At 34.4% G+C, this 21,579-nt stretch overlaps 1 protein-coding gene across 2 annotated transcripts in view; it reads left to right on the forward strand.

Annotated features, from left to right (window-relative positions):
• The window catches only part of TLL1 (tolloid like 1), a 209,684-nt gene that overhangs the window by 135,449 nt on the left and 52,656 nt on the right, over positions 1-21,579 (forward strand). For both annotated transcript variants that reach the window (XM_078445632.2, XM_078445633.2), the window contains 3 exons: positions 11,347-11,449; positions 13,978-14,094; positions 15,262-15,407. In XM_078445632.2, the coding sequence (XP_078301758.1) occupies positions 11,347-11,449; positions 13,978-14,094; positions 15,262-15,407 (366 nt within the window). The remainder of the gene's footprint in view (positions 1-11,346; positions 11,450-13,977; positions 14,095-15,261; positions 15,408-21,579) is intronic.

The following is a 21,579-nucleotide window of genomic DNA, read 5'->3' on the forward strand; positions in this document are numbered from 1 at the left end:
AATTGAATGAAACATTCGTGCGATGTGAAGAGTTTTAAACATAAAAAGTTACAGCTCATTTGGAATACAGGAATGCATACATAATTCTTCATACAGTTGTTTTCCGTTTAAGAACTAAAACTTGGGGCGCCTGGGTGGCTCAGTCGGTTGAGTGTCCAACTTCGGCTCAGGTCATGATCTCACAGTCTGTGAGTTCGAGCCCTGCATTGGGCTCTGTGCTGATGGCTCAGAGCCTGGAGCCTCCTTCCGATTCTGTGTCTCCCTCTCTCTCTGTCCCTTTCCTGCTCGTGCTCTGTCTCTGTCTCAAAAATAAATAAAAACATTAAGAAAAAAATTTAAAAAAAAGAACTAAAACTCTATGTTATAATGTAGTTACAGGTGTTGATCAATTTCTGTTTAGATTTTTGAGTAAGTGTTATGAGAATATATTATGAAAGTCAGTCTTAAAAAGGTACTGAAAAGCAAAATATAACATCTAATAAATGAGAGTAAGTTTAAAACTATACATAATTTTGAAAATAAAATTATAGAATATGAAAAGTTTTGGAACAAGATTAATCAAATGTAATCAACTCATAAGAGCAAAATAGTATCAGGAAAAAAATTGTTCTTCCTAACCAATTGCAGCACCCATACCATCAGTATTCAAAGTTAATTCACTCTTCTTATCAGTATGAGTACCAATAAAACTGTGTTTTCCAAAATATTGCAAATAGGAAGAAATCAACACATTTATCACCTTTTAAAATTATTTTTCTTAATGTGTATGATGATGGGCAAATAAATTCAATTAAGTGGTCAATGAACAATATCAACTCATTTTTCATTCTGTGTTTTTATTATTTTCTTTACTTTAAAATTTGGGTTTATTTGCTATTCTTTCCACTTCTTTAGTTGGAAGTTTAGCTCACTAATTCCAAGAATTTTTTTCTTTTCCAATACAAATCTTCAAGGCTATAGATTTCCTTCTAAAAGCTACTTTGTCTGAATTTCACTAGCTTGACACTGTGTTTTTGCTATTTTTCAATTCTCATTTTCTTCTTTGTCTCTTATTATTTCTTCTCAACCAACATATTTTTTGGTAACATACATTTTCTTATTTGTAAACATATGTTGTTTTTCCAATCAACTTTTTCTTATTAATTTCCCCTCTAGTCACTTCTGATGAGAGATTATAGCATGTAAGGTGTCAGTCCCTGAAATATTTTGAGGCTGGTAGGATGACCTTGGAAGTGGCCAATATTCATGAAGAGTAATTATTTCTTAAAATGTGTTTTGTGCAGTAATTGGATGCAAAGTTCTTTATATATGCATTAGTGTTTTAATTGTGAAGTGTTATATTCTCTAATGATTATTTTTTACTTCATCTATCAAATAGAAAGGTATGCTAATATTTGTCAGTATTCAGAGGACTTACTAATTTCTCTTTACTTTCTAAAATAAATACTATTTAAAATATATTTTGTTTTATATTATTAAATTTTATATACATGTTATGTTTAGAATATAACATCTTTTTGATAATCAAACTGTTATTATATACTAAATTTCTTTATCTCTAGTTATGATTTAGGTCAATACCCTTATTTTTTTCTGATATCAATAAGGATGCACATTCTTTTGATTAATATTCTTGCCTGATATATATTCATCTTGCTTTAGACATTCAGCCATTCTATGATCTTGTGTCTTACGTATGTCCCTTTTAGAAAGCAAATAGTTTGGTTTTATTTTTTATTTAATTCATGATGGCTAGTTTTGTCTTTAGCTAGAGTGTTTATTGCAGTTACGTTTATTGTGATTACTGATGTATTATTATTTCTTTTTTGCATTCTGTATGCTCCACTCTGTTTCTTTTATTTTACTTTTTGCCTTTTTATGTATTGAATTTATGGTTTCATTTATTTTCTCTCTATTGGTTTGAAAGTTTTAAGTGTGTATTTTTATATTTGGTACGCTTTTTCTACCAGTCTTTTTTTATAAATATTTTTAATGTTTATTCATTTTTGAGACACAGAGACAGAGCATTAGTGGAGGAGGGTCAGAGAGAGAGGGAGACAGAGAATCCAAAGCAGGCTCCAGGCTCTGAGCTGTAAGCGCTGAGCCCGACACCAGGCTCAAACCCACGAACTGTGAGATCATCACCTGAGCCGAAGTCAGACGCTTAACTGACTGAGCCACCCAGGCACCACTCTAGCAGTCTTTTTAATGGAGTCATATTTAATTAGTATTTTTATCCTTCTCCCAAACCATAAAAATATCCTAAAAAAAGATTACAATTCTCATTATCTTCATTTTTAGATGCTGTTATTTTTGTATTTTTCTTCCAGTTTGTTTCATTCTGACATAAATGAGATATTATTGTTTTTTTGCACTTAACATTTGTGAAACTATACACAGATGTTTACCAAATTTTTTTATTCTGGTAAAAACACGTGGAAAACTTGCTGCCTTAACTATTTTTAAGTGTACAGTTCAGTAGTGTTAAGTACATTCACATTGTTATGACGGTGATTTCCAGAACATTTCCATTTTGCAAAACTAAAACTCTGTACCTTTTAACCAAGTCCATTTTCCCCACCCCTCAACTCCTGGCAAACACTATTCTGTTTGTTTCTGTGAGGTTGATTACTTTAAATACCTCACATAAGTGGAAGCTTACAGTATTTGTCTTCTTGTGACTGGCTTATTTCATCTAGCATAATGGTCTCAGAGTTTAACTATGTTTGAGCTTGTGACAGGATTTTATTTCTTTTTAAGGTTGAATAATATTCCAGTATATGTATAGACCGCATGTGTTTATCCGTTCATCCATTGATAGACATTTGAGTTGGTTCCATCTTTTGGCTATTGTCAATGGTGCTACTATGAACATGAGTATGTAGATATCTCTTCAAGACAGTCCTTTCCATTCTTGTGTATATATTCCCAGAAGTGGAATTGTTGGATAATTTGGTAGTTCTGTTTTTCATTTTTTGAAGAATTTCCATATTGTTTCCCACAGTGGTCAGATCATTCTACAATCCCACCAACAATGTAGAAAGGTTCCAATTTCTCCACATCTTCACCAGTATGTAGTGTTTTCTGTTTTTGTTTGTTTGTTTGTTTGTTTGTTTGTTTGTTTTGGAAGTCACCATCCTTTTCGGTCAGAGGTAATATCTCATTGTGGGGTTTTCTTTTTTTTTTCTTTTTTTTAATTAACTTTATTATTTTTTTAAATTTACATCTAAATTAGTTAGCATATAGTGCAACAATGATTTCAGGCATAGATTCCTTAATGCCCCTTACCCATTTAGTCCATCCCCCCTCCCAGAACCCCTCCAGTAACCCTAAAGAGAGAGAAAGGGAGAGAGAGAGTGCACCTGTAAGCAGAGGACTGGGCAGTGGGAGAGAAAGAATCTTAAGTAGGCTCCGTGCTCAGCATGGAGCCCAACGTGGGGCTTGATCCCATGGAATCATGACTTGAGCTGAAATCAGGAGTTAGATGCTCTACCTACTGAGTCTCTCATTCTGGTTTTGATTTGCATTTCTCTGATAATTAGTGATGTTGACCATCTTTTCATAAGCTTTTTGGCCATTTGTATATCATCTTTGGAGAAATGTTATCTTCAAGTGTTTTGCCCATTTTTTAGCTGGATTCTTTTATTTTTTCTTGTGGAGTTTCGGATTTCTTTACATATTCCGACTATTAACCCTTTATGAGATATATGATTTGCAAATATTTTCTTCTTTTCTGTAGTTGCCTTTTTAACGTGTTGATTATTTGTTTCGCAAAAAAGCCTTTTAGTTTGACATAGCACCGCTTAACTCTTCCTGCTTCTTTTGCTTGTGCTTTTGTGCCATATCCAAGAAATCATTGAATCATGAAGCTTTTCCTCTATGCTTTCTTCCAGTTTTGGGTTTTGCATTTAGGTCTTTAATTCATTATTGAATTAATTTTTGCATATGGCTTAAGTTAAAGGTGACTTCATTCTCTTGTACATGAGTATTCATTCTCAATAGCATTTGAAGATTTATCAAATACTTTTATTCATTATTTCTTCTTGCATTTCGGACTTCCATTAAGGCTCATTTTTGTCCTGCCTATGGTTTATACTTTAGATTATTTTTTTATTAGCATTTTTGGGAAGTATTTTTTTCTGTTTGGAAATGTGAAATATTTTTTTTACTTGAATTCATGATAATGTAGTTTCACTGTATATAATTGGCTATACGTTTAACTTTGCGACATATCAAAACTTGCAGAAATACTTTCTTTTTTTTAATGTTTGTTTATTTATTTTGAGAGAGAGAGCGCACACGAATGCAAGCAAGTGAAGGGTAGAAAGAAAGGGAGAGAGAGAGAATCCCAAACAAGTTCTTCACTGCAGAACCCGACACAGGGTTTGATCCCATGAACCATGAGAACATAACCTGAGCTGAAACCAAGAGTCAGATGCTTAACTGATGGAACCACCCAGGCACCCCGGCAGGAATATTTTCATTTGAAATATTTCTTAATGTAGGATCCTGGAAATTGAAGATACCAAAAGTGATTTAATGAGACCTAAAAATTGAATAAATTATAACCATATAAAATAAGTTTACAGAAGTTATTATAAAATTACGCTGTTTGCAGATGATTTCTCATGGCAGTTTTTTCAAATTCTAAAATCTCGAGATTTCTCCCATGTAATAAAATGCATTTTAAGTGCATTGTATAACAATGTGTAATCTCTCCATTTATGTTACTAAACTAGTAAAATTCTGATAGGCATACACAACACATATGAAAAAATTGTCAAGCGCCCTACATATGAATATAAAAACATGAATGTTGTATAAATTTAATCAAATGAAATCAAGCCACATAATTTACAAGATTGCAAATGTTTTGGCTCAGTATTATGAGGGTAGTTCAGTATTATAAAATCTATTATTTTGTCAAATAATTGTATCAAAATGGAAAGAAAAAGCTGGCTAAAAATTTCATAAATGCTGGCAACACTAGAGTTCAATATGTATTTTGAATGACAACGTGATGAATTAAGCATAGCAGGAATGTTTTCAATTTAGTAAATATAAGAAACTAATATTTATTGAGTATTTACTATGCCAGGTACCGTGTTAAACTTCTCATGCCCTATCGGGTTTAGTATTGTAATTATCTCTATTTTATACATGAAGAAGTTGAACTTAAGAAAGGATTGAGTAACCCCCTTGACACCACACAATTTGCAATTGGCAGACCTAATCATTAAATTTTTCTTTAGTTATAGAGAATATATTTTATCTTTTTACAAATTCAGAAGAATCAACTAAAAAAACACACTTAAGTTGATCAGATAAAACAAATATGTTAAAATGGAACAGAGTTTAAAAACTGAAGGCTTTAATGTGGGACTAAAAAAACTAACTTGTCATGTAGCAGGATGTTGAGATATGTATCATATGTCAGGATATATTAAAATTGTCAGTTTTTCCCAAATAAATATATAGGGTTTTTTAAAAAATATTTACTTATTTAATCTATTAGTTTTTTAAAATATTTATTTATTTTTGAGAGAGACAGAGTGTGAGCAGGGGATGGGCAGAGAGAGAGAGACACACACACACAATCTAAAGCAGGCTTTAGGCTCTGAGCTGTCAGCACAGTTTGAACAGCTGGGACTTGAACTCACAAACTGCCAGATCATGACCTGAGCACCAGATCATGGCTGAGCCACCCAGGTGCCCTTATATATTTATTTTTAAGTAGGCTTCATGTCCAGCGCAGAGCCCGATGTGGGGCTTAAACTCAAGGCCTGAACTGAGATCAAGAGTCGGACACCTAACTGACTGAACCACCCTTTTTTTTTCTAAATGTTTAAAAAATTTTAAGTAGGCCAAATTAATGTATAGCTTTAATGTAATTGCAGTAAATTTCCAATAGATTTTTGTTTTATACCTATACCCAATTATTTCAGAGGTTATTTATAAAATATTAAGGGTTGGACTAACCAAGGCAAGTTAGAAAAAAATGAAGAAAAGTGGATTGCACTGTAAGATGATAGAAAAACATTATGGAGCTTTGGTAATTCATACTCTGTGGCAATATCAAAATAGGCTTCTGAATCCATAGAAGAAACTAAAAAGACCAGAACTGTGCTTGAGGGCAAAAAAGACTTGTCATATATTTGTTTATAAAGATTATTTTTCAAATAAGTTGGGCAAAAATTTTTTTAAATAAATAATAATGAAATCATTTTTAAGTAAAAAAAAATTAAACTTACACTTCATATTTTTCTGAAGAAAACATAAGTGATTTGTTTTGTTTTGTTTTTCTGGAAAAGTGGTGTTGAGTACATAAATCAAAAATAAGATAATGAAAAATAATACATGAGAATAATTAAATAAATCAAGTCTCTTTTTAATCATACAAAACCACAAATAAGAAGCAAGCAAAGTGGAAATGCTGAGATAGGAGAGCTCAGATCTTCTTGAGAGATCTAGACTTTTGATACTGACTTTGAAGGGTATAAAGGGATTCCAGAAATAGGGAAAGTGAGAGTGGTGTCCTGGGAGGAATTATGTACACCCTGAATAAAGGAGTGCTGGAATTGGGGGTGCTTTTTCAGGACACAACGGCAAGAAGTCAGGGATGGGTGGGATGAAGATTCTGTGTTTGAGGTAGTGAAAGATGAGGCAGCAGTGGTGGGTTATGACCCTAGAGTCGTGACGTCCAGGCTTAGAAATTTATGTTGAGTTGAATGTGAAGCCACTGGTACCCAACTTTGAAGGGATTAAAGTGGCCATACAGGTAGGGTGAATTAGAGACCAGTGAACCTGAAAACCAAACACAGCTTTTGAAATTATTTCACTTAATGCAAAGAGGTATGGAGAACAAGGTCAGTGAAAATGGAGGGAGAACATTAGGGGAATTGTGCAAATTGGAATTGATTAAGTATGGAGTGGAGTAGGAATTAAGGAAGAGGAGGTGTGAAAAATGTTCCTCTGAGTAGTTGGTAATGACACATCAAAATGTCAAAATCCGGGTATTATCATATAATTTTAAGTAGAGAAATTACCTTTATGTCATAATCCAATGCCTGTTTTTCACCTGTCATATAATAAATCCCTGATGGAATTAGGGATCTACCTGACTCATACAACTAGTTTGTTGTAAAGCAGGGACTTGAGCCAAGGCCCCAGGTTCTCCTGTCTATTCTTTAGATTTTAAAGTAAGAATCCCTTACTTTAATGTGTTGATTTTCCTGTGAAACCTTATAATTAAGCTGATATTTTTATGTTTCCCAGCATAGTTGGATTAAGTAAATTGGGTCAGTAGTTGTATTTATTTGATAACTGTCTTCAGGATTTATATTGTGAGGATTTATATTTACCATGAAAATATTAATACATGAGAATCTTAACAATGCTTTCAGATTACCTTAGTGGTTTGCTAACATTACCCAATTAAATCCTTCTGATTGAACTCTGCTGAGACCAGCTTGATATTGTGGCCTCCAGGGCTTTTATGGTAAGAAAATACATTCAAACTAAGAAAGTTTAAGTAAACTAGCAAACCAAGAAGCTAGAACCTGAACCCATGCTCTCTGATGCCCAGTCATAAATAGCTTTCAGTTGCAGAAAAAAAGATGTAAATTTTTTCCCTTTGGCATGATACAATTCAGGGCTGAACGAAAGCGTAATGATCAATTATTCCATGAGTTTGCAAATTTTTCTGGAAAGGATATACAGTAAATATCTTTGGCTTTGCAGTTCATACAGTTTGTTTCAAATGTTAAATTCTATCATATTGCAAAAGCAATCACAGACGATATGTAAAGGAATGGGTCCAACAAACTTTTACAAAAACTGACTGAAGGCTGGATTTGACCCATGGGGGATAGTTTACTGATCTTCTCACCCCTTAGTCTTATTCCTGAGAAGAAACCTATAGTCCCGCTAGAGATAATTAGGTTTTTCCAAGCTTCTTCTGGCTGGAACCCAGAAATCTATTTTATTTTACCGCTTTTGATTCTAATATTTTTTTCTAAAAAGCCATTTAATGATATCAGTCTAATTGATAACATTTGTGTCTTCCTCATCCTCAGCACTGTAAGGTATAAACGTTATTCTAATTAGTCCTTCTGTGGTGCTCATGGAATTAGTGTAGGTAGTCAGTAATGTCTTCATTATGCTGACAGTAGTTTTTTGATTATTTTTTTCTCTGGAGATATGCAGGCATCCAGTCCCTTGTCTGTTGATCTGCCTTTCTTCAAGACTCTGTACTCTGTACAAAGTATTAATAAGCAAACTCCACAGCAATTGTATCAATTTAACTTAGCAACTAAGATTCATAACAGATCACAGGAAATCTTAAAATTATTCCTTGTATCTCCTTCAATCTCATGTTCCAAGGGAGCCATGATTAAATTTAAATTGATACTGCTAAATTGATACTTACAGTAAGAAATAAACATTTATATAATTGTGCTAGGTAGTTTTTCCTTCATCATTCTTTAAAAAAGGTGCAACATATTTCATAAACTAATATAATGTAAGACAACCAGATATTTTCCAAGTGCTTTTGATTTGCAGTTCAAGTATGGATTCTGCTAGCAACCTTAGTCAAAGGCCAGCATTTTACTTCTAGGTCAGAGCCCTAAGATTTGATTTTAGAAAACCTATCTTTATTGCATTTTCTGCTTCTAAAGGACTCTGTGTTTTATATTAAAATCGGCCATTTTTGTTCCTCCACAGTGCTTGGCATTTAAAATAGAAGATTGAAAACAAGATAGGAAACTTTTCTGTTTAGAGTTATCCCCTTCCAACTGTGTGTGTGTGTGTGTGTTTGTGTGTTCCGAACTTCAAATATTAACTACTTGTTAGCAATCCAACCACATTGTTTCAATTTTGAATACAATTTGACGATATACATACTTCCAATTTAGCTGATTTCTTTCCCTCCTAGAAGAGGAAGTGATACTATTTGCACACCATTATAAAATCCACCTTTAGATCCAAGAAGGAAACCATAAAATGAGCCTTAGGGTCTACTGTTTGTGTCTAAATTCTAGTTTTGCCATTTTTACTATAATAACTGAGTTCTTATATGATCCTACAGATTCGAATCCCTGGTGGTTGCTGTAGAGAAAACACAAATGTAGAATGAAACCTAATATCAGGCAGTGGTAGTGTTTTGCATTTGTAGCAGGCTTAAAGTAAATACAAAATTAAGGAGAAAAACCAGAAATCATTTCTCAATTATGTCGTAAGAATAACCTAATGTTGCATTGGTATTCAGAGATGGAGTCGAAACGTATTGGGAGCCTCAGAAAAAAAATCGTTCGAAACTATGTATTTTGATAATCGAATGTTGAGTACCGAAAAAGAAAGAAAAACATGATCAGTCCTGTGTCCTTGGATATTTTGGAAATTTTTGTAACATTTTTGAGAATATTTTGATTGATAAAATTAGGTGAAGGAAAAGAAAAAGGAGAAAAGGAGAAACTATAAATAAGATAGAAATAAATGAACAATTAAATAAAACCAAGTTATGCTACACTTACTGTATTACATTAAAAAACAGAACAGTGTGCCTCTACTTTCATCTCTTTGGAATTAAGAAAGTACACGTTTAAGGAAACCAAAAAAGGTCGAATTTAATGGTGAAATGTTAATGCCATTATAAAGTACAGACTTTCATTATAGTTAGATTCTTAGTTTCTATCTCTATAAAATGAGTATATGGGCAATTATCATCAATGTTGGCGTACAGTTTCATCGATCATTGTGTTGCTGAAATAGAAGATGCCATGAGAAATATTTATTGTTATGCTATATCTTCAATTCTTGGAAGAAATAAGTTAGTTTTGGATTGATCTGACATAGGGACGCCTGGGTGGCTCCGTCAGTTAAGTGTCCGACTTCGGCTCAGGTCATGATCTCCTGGTTCATGAGTTTGAGCCCCACATCAGGCTTCATGCTGACAGTTGAAGCCTGTCTGGGATTCTCTCTCTCTCTCTCTTTCTCTCTCTTTTGCTCTCTTAAAATAAATAAACTATCAAAAGGTATTTTAAAAATCTTTAAAAAAAGATCGATTTGCCATAGTTTCTTTCTTATGTTGTTAAGTTACTTAACATACGTTAAGTATTATATTCAAGTTATATTACTTAACGTATGTTAAGTATTATATTCAAGAAAGGGGAGAAGTATATGTTTTCTTACACAAAAATGGTGGTACTCTTCTGTAATATGGACTTAGCATTGATTGCTTCTTTATATATTTTACTCATTTCTTGAGCTCGAGAGTACCCTTACATTCAGATTTTTATATTATCACCAAAGGATTCTTTAAATGTTATTACAAGCTATAGTTTTAGATTAGAAGCATTTATTTAAATACTCATGATTGGTCACTTTGGGCCAAAGTCCATTTCAGCTTCTGGAGTAAAAAGCAGGTTTACTACACACCTCAAGTATCTTAGATACTTTAAGCAGAATAGAGTTTAGAATGAGTTTTTATGAATAAAAAAACTATTTTCCAAGTGAATTTTACTTCAGGTAGGTATATTTCTCATGTTAGTTTGGCTCTACTTTTAGTGTAATCAAGAAGAGTTAATTATTTGAAAAATAAACTCTTGTTATAAAGCAGTAAGAAAATTATCCTTCCTAGAGTTGTTCTTGAATTATCTGAATTATCTTCACAAAAAGCAGCATCACTTCAAAACAAAGTACAAAATAAGGGGTCATGTGCAAGATCTTATAACTTAAAAGGTCTTTGAATATATATTCTTGGATCTAGAGAAGCATAATGACATCTGTCTTTGATTATACTTACATGGACAAATTCAAATTTTAGAGCTGTATTTAAAACATTTCAGCATACACAATGATATTATGTTCTTGGAACATGGCACATGGTGGTAATTTTTAACATAATTATAGATGTCTGACTGGTCGTCTTTGAAATAAATTATTAAAAAGAAGACATTCATGGCAAAATCAGAATTTCTCATGGTTTAAGTCATATTTATCTTAAAACATTCAAAACAAACTATTTGAATAAAGATTTCTGTTTGTTTCAATATTGTTTAAACTACTTCTACAGAAACTTGGCTTTGATTGCTAAAATGTTTAGTTTAACTATTGACATGGTGGTTCTATATTGTCAGACATCAAGGAGAATGAGAAAATATTTTCTTTCTTTGGGGCATTTGTCAAGAAACTATATTAAGGGTATACTAACAGAAAAAAGAAAAAAAAAGAATTAGCTATGAATCTGTTTTCTTTGTAGTCCTGGATTCCTAATCTCCAGCAATCAAATTAGCCTGTGCGGTAACAATCATTTTCGTCTTTGTGTCGTTTTGCTCCAATTTGCAGATCGTTTTAAATTTTACCACGATGGACCTATACAAGAGCAGCTTGTGCTGGTATGACTACATTGAAGTAAGAGATGGCTGCTGGAGGAAATCGCCCCTCCTTGGTAAGAGAGTATTTACCCTCTATGTGGCCACACATACAGTCTGTCCTGCCCAAAGTAGATTGTTTTGTTTTGTTTTAATTTTTTTAATTTTTATTTATTTCTGAAAGAGAAAGAGTGCAAGCTGGGGAGGGGTAGAGAGAGAGGGAGACACAGAATCCTCAGGCAGGGTCCAGTCTCTGAACTGTCAGCACAGAGCCCGACATGGGGCTTAAACTCACGAACCGTGAGTTCGTGACCTGAGACAAAATCAGATGCTTACTCAACTGAGCCACCCAGGTGCCCCCCAGAGTAGATTCACTCAAGAGTTATCTTAGAGTTAACAATGTATGGGGTCCACATTTTAATTTCTATTGTACTCTTTTCAACCTCAGCAAAAATACAAATAAGTAGATTGATTTTAAAGTAGCTTACATTATGAGGAAATACTTGGATCTGAGTATAACGATTTAGAATAGCTTTCGCCTATATATTTTTAATTTGAGCATTATTGTTTTAATGCAGAAACCAGATCGATTATATGAGCGTGCTTATAAGTGTTTGTTTTGTTTGCTAAGGCAGTAGAATGTGAGCTGTTAGCTACATGTTTGGTGGCTGATTTCTTATGCCACGCATGTTAGCTCTTCCTCTAGGGGTCACAGTTTTGCTTCTCAGAGAGTTTTTTGTGGCTGAGAAGAGGCATTTGTACTTTGTATCATAAATTGTAGCTCGTATTTGGTGCTTACAAAAGTCGGCTGCCAAAGTTTAACCACAGACCACACCATTAACTTGCATGAGGCACTTTACTGTTGCCTTCTGTTTTACTTAAAGGTGAGTGCTGTTGTGAGCGTGTACCTACTCTCTCTTTATATACATTTTTTGAAATGGCAACTATGCCTTTATTTTTAGGAGTAGCTCTGTTCAGTTGTGTTTATGTGCCATACAGATCTATCTTCTTAACATCTAAAACCTGCTGAATGGACGCTGTTGTAGTCAAAAGTGTGTTAAAAGCCTTAATAAGTCCAAGAGATTCTAGAAGTGTTTAAAAATAAGGAAAAAATAAAGAGTTGAACTAGTTTGATAAGTCAGATTGAGGAACACATTGTCTTGAACACTTAGTTTCTTAGTCTAGGTGAAGCAGTTTGTTATGTGTGTACGTGTGTTCATAAGAACACATTTCATTAAATTCATATTGAAGAACCAAATCTAAAGCTAAGTATTGAAGCACACTTCTTTTTTAGGATGTTATAAGTATATAGTATGCTTCAGTATATGCTTCAGTATATAAGTGGCTCACCAGACTGGTTCAGCCTGATCGTGGTTTTCTGTGGAAAGTTTTTTGCACTCTTTCCCCCAAGACCTGATCTTTAAAGTATAGCCATCAGATTGGCAACATCAGAATCACTTGCTAGAAATGTAGATATTCAGGTTCTACTCCATTCTTTCTGAATTAGAGACTGTATCTTTCCATACTCGCTGGCATTTCTTATGCACATTACAGTTTAAGAAACACTACTCTCTTTTGCATGTCCCTAATTTACTTTGCCATTTAGGAAGACACTTCTTCATCTGTTGTTTCTTAGTATGAATTTAAGTTGACTACCATTTTTTCATATACTAAACTTATGTATGACATCCCTGCCAGGGGCACACAAAAATGGGTGACAATGTATTGTTTGTAAAATTATTTCGTGTGGATTGCTGTATTTAACCATTTTGTCCTCATATGAAAATTTAAAGCCCAGTAGCAGACATACAGCGAGCCAATAAATACTTGTAGAAGGTTGAGGGAAGAAAGAAGGAATGACAGGTATTATTATATTCATTTGGTATTATACTCCCCTGTGGATACACAATTAGAAAATAATCACAACTCACACCCAGGTCTTCGGGTCCTGTTTGCCAACCTGCCTACTGCACTACAGATTATAACTTTATTTATGAGATGGAATATGTTCAGTAGTGTAAGATCCTTGAAGCAGTATGTGGGTCTCCCTGATGGGTTGTCATTGAGCCGAAGTAGACAAAGAATTCCACTTCGGGCTGAAACACATCGTTAACCAAGTTACTATACTCTACAGTGACCACTCTGATCTCAGATCATTTGTACCTTTTTCTGTTCTCCATGAAAGAATAGTCCCAACCTTAATGTATTGTCCATCCTTTTACAAATATGTCTTTTGCACTAGCTGTTTCTTAATTCTGTAGACCATGATGCTGACATCAGCCAGTCAATCTGAGGATGCTATGTTCCTGTATTTTATAAATAGATTTGAAGAGATTATTTTATTTAGATACCTTTATTAAGTAAATATTAAGCATACGTCTAGCTCTAGTTACTCAGGATAGAGTATAGTAACCAAGTCAGGCTATATATAATGTGTATATACATATGTACATACATATGTACATAAAATTATATATATATATATATATATAATTTGTGTGTATATATATATATATATATATATAAAATTTGTAGCTAGAGTGGAAAGCAACTAGAATATAGAGTCATATTTAGGAGTCTCTCTTTATTCTTTTATTTCTTTTAGGTAGATTCTGTGGGGACAAGTTGCCTGAAGTTCTTACCTCTACAGACAGCAGAATGTGGATTGAGTTTCGTAGCAGCAGTAATTGGGTGGGAAAAGGCTTTGCAGCTGTCTATGAAGGCAAGTCACATTAAGTTTTAGAGATTACTTCCCCTTAGATCTCTTAGCAGAGATGTCCTTTCTCTCATTGTCATTAGAATGATATTGTAACCATATTTTAATTATGAAGTTTTCTAAATCTGGGTTATAATATCCACAAGACTGATTTTAAGAAAACTACTCAGTCCATTTAAATTGCAAGAAGAACCTGTTTTTTGATACCAGTGATAGAGTAGCATATAAATGTATGCAGGGGTATGTGAGAGGAAAATGGCACAAGAGCTCTTAAATTTCCATTTGTTTCCATGATAGTATTAAAATGTCATGAAGAAATTATGATTTTTCCTTTGTACTAGATTTGTGTCTATTTGGTCCCTATACTGCTGAAATTCTCTGTCATAGGAAACTGCACAGAAAGCAATTGTACACATTTCTAGGGCATGCTTTGTCTACGTGGGAGAGTCAGCATTCAAGGGAGAATTTACTAGATGCTTTGTCCTATACTTCTCTAAAACAATAAACTGGCATTGTGTGTCCGGGCTTTAAAAGCAGCCCTTTTCTTGCCAGGTTGTGGGCTGAAGAGACCTTTCTTACTCCTGCCTCTGCTAGAACACGAGTTTAGGTAATTTGGAAGACAGAAGATTTCTGCTTCCCTTAAACTTTTGAATAAACGGAAGCATTTTGTTTTAGAGATTAACTGTATGGCAATGAAGAGGGTGATTTGGATGAGGCCACAGATGTTGAGCACATGATGCTAGCCTACTGCCAGAGGCCCAGAGAGTTCTGTGGAGCGTCTCTCTTGATCAACTATTTTACCTAAGGTCAAAAGACTGTAAGAACCAGTTCAGGAAATCACACAGAATATGATAGAATATTCTGTCACATAGAATACATTTACAAAATCTCCAAAGGTTTTTAAAAGTTAAAAAAAAATGTTCTTTTATAAAGATGTAAATAAATAGTGACCAAAAAAATCCTATAGTCCCCTGCTGTTCTCTAATATTTATAGTTAACTGACTACGTTTTTGCCATCTAAATATTTACGACAGTACAACCAGCCAGCTTTGATTTTTATAACCTGGTCTTTATGTACTCAGCCACAGGCACTGAACTAAAATGTTATCTCAGAAGAAAATGAAAACGGAATGGCACTTCTGGGTTTATTTATTTGATTATTTTTGCCCTCAGCAATCTGTGGAGGTGAGATACGTAAAAACGAGGGACAGATTCAGTCTCCTAATTATCCTGATGACTACAGACCGATGAAGGAATGTGTGTGGAAAATAACAGTGTCAGAAGACTACTATGTCGGATTGACCTTTCAGGCCTTTGAGGTAAAGTCTTTTGGGCAACCTTCACGGAACATATCATCCATAAATGACAGTGCCATTTAAGGGGATCCTCATTAAATAAGCAGAGAACCAGAGAATCCACTTTTCAATCAGCAGAGAAGCAAAGGATTGCCTATAAAATGTAACATCAAGAGTGAAAGAGGTGTTTTTTTTTTTCTTTCCTTCTTTCCTCTTGTTGCAGACATTTTCAAGAAGATTAAAGTGAGTTTACGTTAACTGTGCCATTTGAATTAGAATGTTTGAAGTGCTGACCACAGTTTCTTTTGACAAATGCACAGGCTTCCTTCCCAAGACTGCTTGAAGAGTCCATTAAATAATAGAACTTTTACTTCTCTTGTAAACTAAGAGGTTAAAAGGTAGACCCTCGTTTTTTGTTGTTGTTGTTATGGAGAAAATCCCTTCTTCACCTTTTTACCATTAGGCAGAAAACTGTTCCTATCAGAAATAGAGATTTAAGTGTTTTTCACCTTTGATTTCATCAAAAATGTATATCGGGGAGGAGATCAGCACCAACATTGCGTTCTGAGATGAGGCAACAATAAACCAAAGGTTAGTCAGGATTCTGGAGCAAAGTCTGGGCTCCAAACTACCGAGCTGGCTGATGAGTCATTTTGGTGGGGCTGGCGGAACTTATTTCGGATTCGAAGCCAGCAGATGGGGACATTTGTCAAGAACTCCATGGTATTTTACATCAAAGAGTCGGCCTGGAAATTGAGACCCCAAGGTGAAGTGGGAAGGAATAATGAGGTGGTGTGAGTAGGGGCAGACACGGGTCAGAGATCTAGATACCATAATTGGAGATTATTTCTTCACTGATTAGAAGGCTGATTCTCTGTCCAAGCAGTCAGAAGGCTGAAGAGAACCCCATCCTCTGCCAGAGTATCCTTGCCACTGAGTGCAGTGAGTATAGTGGTGTCTCTGTCTCCGTGGCAGAAACACCAGGGAATCCAGGCATCACCCATGAGCCCAGAGACTCTCTCGCTTCCACGTGCAGGCTGTGTAATACGTTTCTTTGGTACTTACCTCTACCCCTTTGCATGTGCCATTTAATTTCCCAGACATACTTCCTTTTATCGTGAAAAAATCGTCTTCTCTTGTGTGATCATGAGATTGTATTATATGCTCCTGATAATTTTGCATTGCTGGAAAACTTAATTCTTGAAATTATTTGACTCGTATTTGAATTTTGATATTTAAAAAAAAAATTTCAGTGTTTATTTTTCAGAGAGAGAGGGAGACAGAGACAGAGTGTGAGTGGGGGAGGGGCAGAAAGGGAGGGAGACACAGAGTCTGAAGCAGGCTTCAGGCTCCAGAGCTGTCAGCACAGAGGCTAATGCGGAGCTCGAACCCACGAACCATGAGATCATGACCTGAGCTGAAGTTGGACGCTTAACCAACTGAGGCACCCAGGTGCCTGGAATTTTCTTATTCTCATGGATCAGTAATATGGCAACAATTATTCAAATAGACCACCTTATTGTTAACAGTAAACTAAGACTGGATAAGATTCACCTCCTATTTATTTATTTATTTATTTATTTATTTTTTTTTTTTTTTATTGTTACTGTTAGTATTTATTTATTTATTTTTTTTTTAAATTTTTTTTTTTTATTTTTTAATATATGAAATTTACTGTCAAATTGGTTTCCATACAACACCCAGTGCTCATCCCAAAAGGTGCCCTCCTCAATACCCATCACCCACCCTGCCCTCCCTCCCACCCCCCATCAACCCTCAGTTTGTTCTCAGTTTTTAACAGCCTCTTATGCTTTGGCTCTCTCCCACTCTAACCTCTTTTTTTTTTTTTTTTTTCCTTCCCCTCCCCCATGGGTTTCTGTTATGTTTCTCAGGATCCACATAAGAGTGAAACCATATGGTATCTGTCTTTCTCTGTATGGCTTATTTCACTTAGCATCACACTCTCCAGTTCCATCCATGTTGCTACAAAAGGCCATATTTCATTTTTTCTCATTGCCACGTAGTATTCCATTGTGTATATAAACCACAATTTCTTTATCCATTCATCAGTTGATGGACATTTAGGCTCTTTCCATAATTTGGCTATTGTTGAGAGTGCCGCTATAAACATTTCACCTCCTATTTAGACCAAAATAGCCAGTTCAGTGAAAAATTATCTACCTAAGACTGCTTTATTTGTATTTTTGTGATGTTGCAGATAATTAAGAGATGAGCTCTCTTTTAATATATAATTGAATGTTTTATGCAATTTTATTACAGAAGTGTTTTCAGTGGAGGCATATAAAACTAAATTCCATGCACCCAAAAAGTGAGATACAATTTCTGAGATACAGGAGGCTTAGCTGGGTTTGCAGTCATTATTTATTTATTTTTTTAAGGCCAATATAGTTACAGCGATATTCTTCAACAATAGGATAGTGTAATGACTGGAAAGATTTACATCTCAGTCACTTAGAACCATAGCTGACACAGAGTATTTGCTTAAGGAATACTTATTGATTGAGTGAGTGAATAAATTGTTACTGAGATTTGGGATTGGGGAAAAGTCCTGTCATAGTTTGGCTGACAGTACATTTTATCTATTATTTCTAGGTTCCTGTCCATCCTTATATTTCTTCCTCCTCTTTAATATACTGGACATATTTAAATGTCAGATAGGTCTCTCATCTTTAAATGACCAAAACCAAACCTTTGATTATCTTGTGCCGCTCACTAACCCACTCTTCTTCAGTCTTCCCTATTTTCGTATTTACTATTTCAGTATGTCACTATTTACTCAAGGAATACCCCTGATTCCAATATTTCCTTAAACCCCGAGGACAATCGATTAGCATATTTCATTTGCTTTGTCTTCAACAATGCCCCACACATGACCACTTTATCCCACTTTCTGGCAGCTACTCGGTTCTCACCGCTACTTCTTCTCTTGGAGCTTAGTGAGAGCTTCACATCTCTACTCTTGCCCCACGTATCCTGATCTCCACACAACAACAAGAGTGATACTTTTACAGTGTGAGTTAGGTCATAACACTATGCTTAAATTCTTTCAGGAGTTTTCCGTTACACCTAAAATAGAACCCAGACTGAATGATCATAGCCCAAGGCAACTCATGATTGGTCCCAAGTTCCTCTTACTCTCTCTGAGCCAGCCCCTCTGGTCTTATCTCTGGTGCTCTTAACACCTCTAAATCCGTGCTTTTATTCCTCTCATTTCATTTGGATCTCTGCTTTATCATCACTTACTTAAAAAGTCCTTGCTTAGTAACTCTAAATATCAAAATTCAAATACGAGTCAAATAATTTCAAGAATTAAGTTTTCCAGCAATGCAAAATTATCAGGAGCATATAATACAATCTCATGATCACATAAGAGAAGACGATTTTTTCACGATAAAAGGAAATATGTCTGGGAAATTAAATGGCACATGCAAAGGGGTAGAGGTAAGTACCAAAGAAACGTATTACACAGCCTGCACGTGGAAGCGAGAGAGTCTCTGGGCTCATGGGTGTTGCCTGGACTCCCCTGGTGTTTCTGCCATGGAGACAGAGACACCACTCTCTCCTTCTCTCTCTCTCTCTCTCTCTCTCTCTTTATATATATATATATATATATATATATACATACATATATGTATATGTGTATATATATATATATATATATTTTTTTTTTTTTTTTTTTTTTTTTTTTTTGCCTACAATTGTCTATAAACCAGTCTTCTGTTTTATTTTAGTTCATTGGACTTATAACTACTGGAATTTGTGTTATGGGTCTGTTTGTTTACATGGTTACTGTCTCTCTCACTAAAGTATGATCACCAAAGGGTAGGGATCTTAATCTGTCTTGTCAATTACCATATCTCCAGCACCACCAGATGTGTGATTAATACATGATAACGGGAGAGATGAAAGAATGGGTGGAATATAGGTAAGAGAGTGTGTGAACGCATGATTATTGGTGGGTGGAAATTAATATATCCTTCCTTTATCAAAGATACTAATGTTTCTATGTAGAGGGAAACAAGTTTAGACAGGTAGGTAAGAAACATTTGGATTATGTGGACCTGATATGCCATATAGCTCAATTTAGACTAGATCCTAGGTTCTAAGAAATTGAGAAGTGACAAGGAATTTAGAGATGTTCTAATATATCATCTAAGTCTTTTAGATATGGCAAGTGAACTTATGCCATTAACCTAGTATCATATAAGTCAGTACTAAACCAGCGTCAAAATCCAGGTATAGTCAATATTCATTTTTTTACAGATTCTATATTTTCAAATTTTCCTACTAACTAAAGTTAATTTGTAACCCCCAAATTAATACTCATGGTTCTTTCTGGGTCACTCATGGACATGCACAGATTTGCAAAATATTTGAGTCATCTGACATGCACATTCCCAGCTATGATGTGCCTTATGGAGAAATGTATGTGTTATATAAACATTGTTCAGGCATGCGTTATAATGCAGTTGCCTGTGAGTTGTATTCATGAATTGGCAATATATTAAGGTGTCTTTCAACAGAAACACACATAAAACAAGGCTGTATATTGATTGGTTGACAAAAATTTTGTGACTAGAAGCTCACAAGAACCTAATTCTGTAGTTTTCCAGGAACAATAAATCAGTATTCACTAATTCAGTGTTTTTAGCAATTTTATATAACTAACTACCATGAAAACAGAATCAACTGGTTATATGTTTTTAATTTGTTCTGGTGGTTACTAGGTGATTTGTTTCATTTAGTTAATTTGTATCTGTTTATGTCAATTTATTTTTATTTATGTAATATATTTTCAATCTTCAGCTTATACATTTTATATTGAAGATGTATAATTAAAAAAAAAAAACAGCCCTCACCACTTCATAGTGTTTTGTGGTTTTATCTGACAAAACAGTTTTTTATCAGTCTTTGCCTTTTTTCAAAAACTGTTTCTGTTTTTATAACTGTTTTATTCTCTATGGTACACTCTCCCCTTTCAGGTAAAAGGGCCTTTAAGATAAATTTGCCCATCATTTTGTTGAAGTCTACAGTAAAGAACTTACTAGTTATCTATTATTTATACCTTTCTATGAATTTATGTCATGATTTTACCTCTCCTAATGCTACTTAGATTTTAATGTATGTACAGAAAGAAAATATGAACAAGTGTCTTTATTAATGAATTTCAGTTATCTTTGAGCAAGAAAGGATACTATCTGGAGGCCAATAGAGTCCTGATACTTCTGTAATTATATTTGGGAAGCTTTTTCCTCTCTAGTAGTTACTGGTGCATTGCTTCGTAAGGCCGATACGGAAGTGGGTTTGCACATGACTGTTTATCATGTCAGACATCATTTTGGAGTTATTTGTAAAGAAATCTCTATACTGCTATTTAACTGGAGCACTTTCAGTGTGCAGAAATACAGAAGAGAAAAAGTTTGGGAGACTGGAAATGTTTATAGTAACAACTTCAAAGAAACGTCAATAAAGCAGAAAAGAAGTGAAATAAACCCAGAGCTTACTTATGTTTACATTGAAATCCCACATCATTAATTTAAGTGGGATTAAGTTTGAGGTACTTGTCAACCTTTCTAGACACGCTGATTTGGTTATACTTCCCTTATGAAAATCGCAAATGTTTAATAGTCTTACCCATCACTACTGCAAGCTGTAAACTATACACAAAAGTTCTTATCTTGATACTTTGTGGCTTGTCCAACTAAAAGTAATCCTTTAATTCTTCTAAATAATTTATATTGGTTAAGTTAAGTAGTCTTTTAAATGACCTAGGAAGCCAAGACAAAGAGATCTTAATTAGTTAACATTTTTCTGTTCACATTGTACTATTTGGCTAAGAATATATCTTGATTAATGACTTCAAAGAGAATTAAGTAGCTCTTCAGATTTATGGTTGAGGCTTTAGTTCTACTCTGAAAGATTAGCTTGTGTTCATTTCCAATAACCTGCTCGAAGTCACACAATTCATAATTGGTAGCACTATGACTGAAATCAGTTTCACAGCCTGTGCACTCTTGAGCCCACATCCTGGTAGCAGAGAGAGGCATCTATATTCTCTCATAGTATTAATTCTTTCCCTTTATGACTATCTTCATTTGTGCACTTGTGTTGTTTAATCAACACGTGTTTGTCATTCAGGGACATGTCTGTTTTATTCTCCACCGTTTATCCACTG

Source organism: Panthera onca, chromosome B1 (assembly GCF_046562875.1).
Source record: "Panthera onca isolate mPanOnc1 chromosome B1, mPanOnc1 haplotype 2, whole genome shotgun sequence".
In the NCBI taxonomy this organism is placed as follows: domain Eukaryota; kingdom Metazoa; phylum Chordata; class Mammalia; order Carnivora; family Felidae; genus Panthera; species Panthera onca.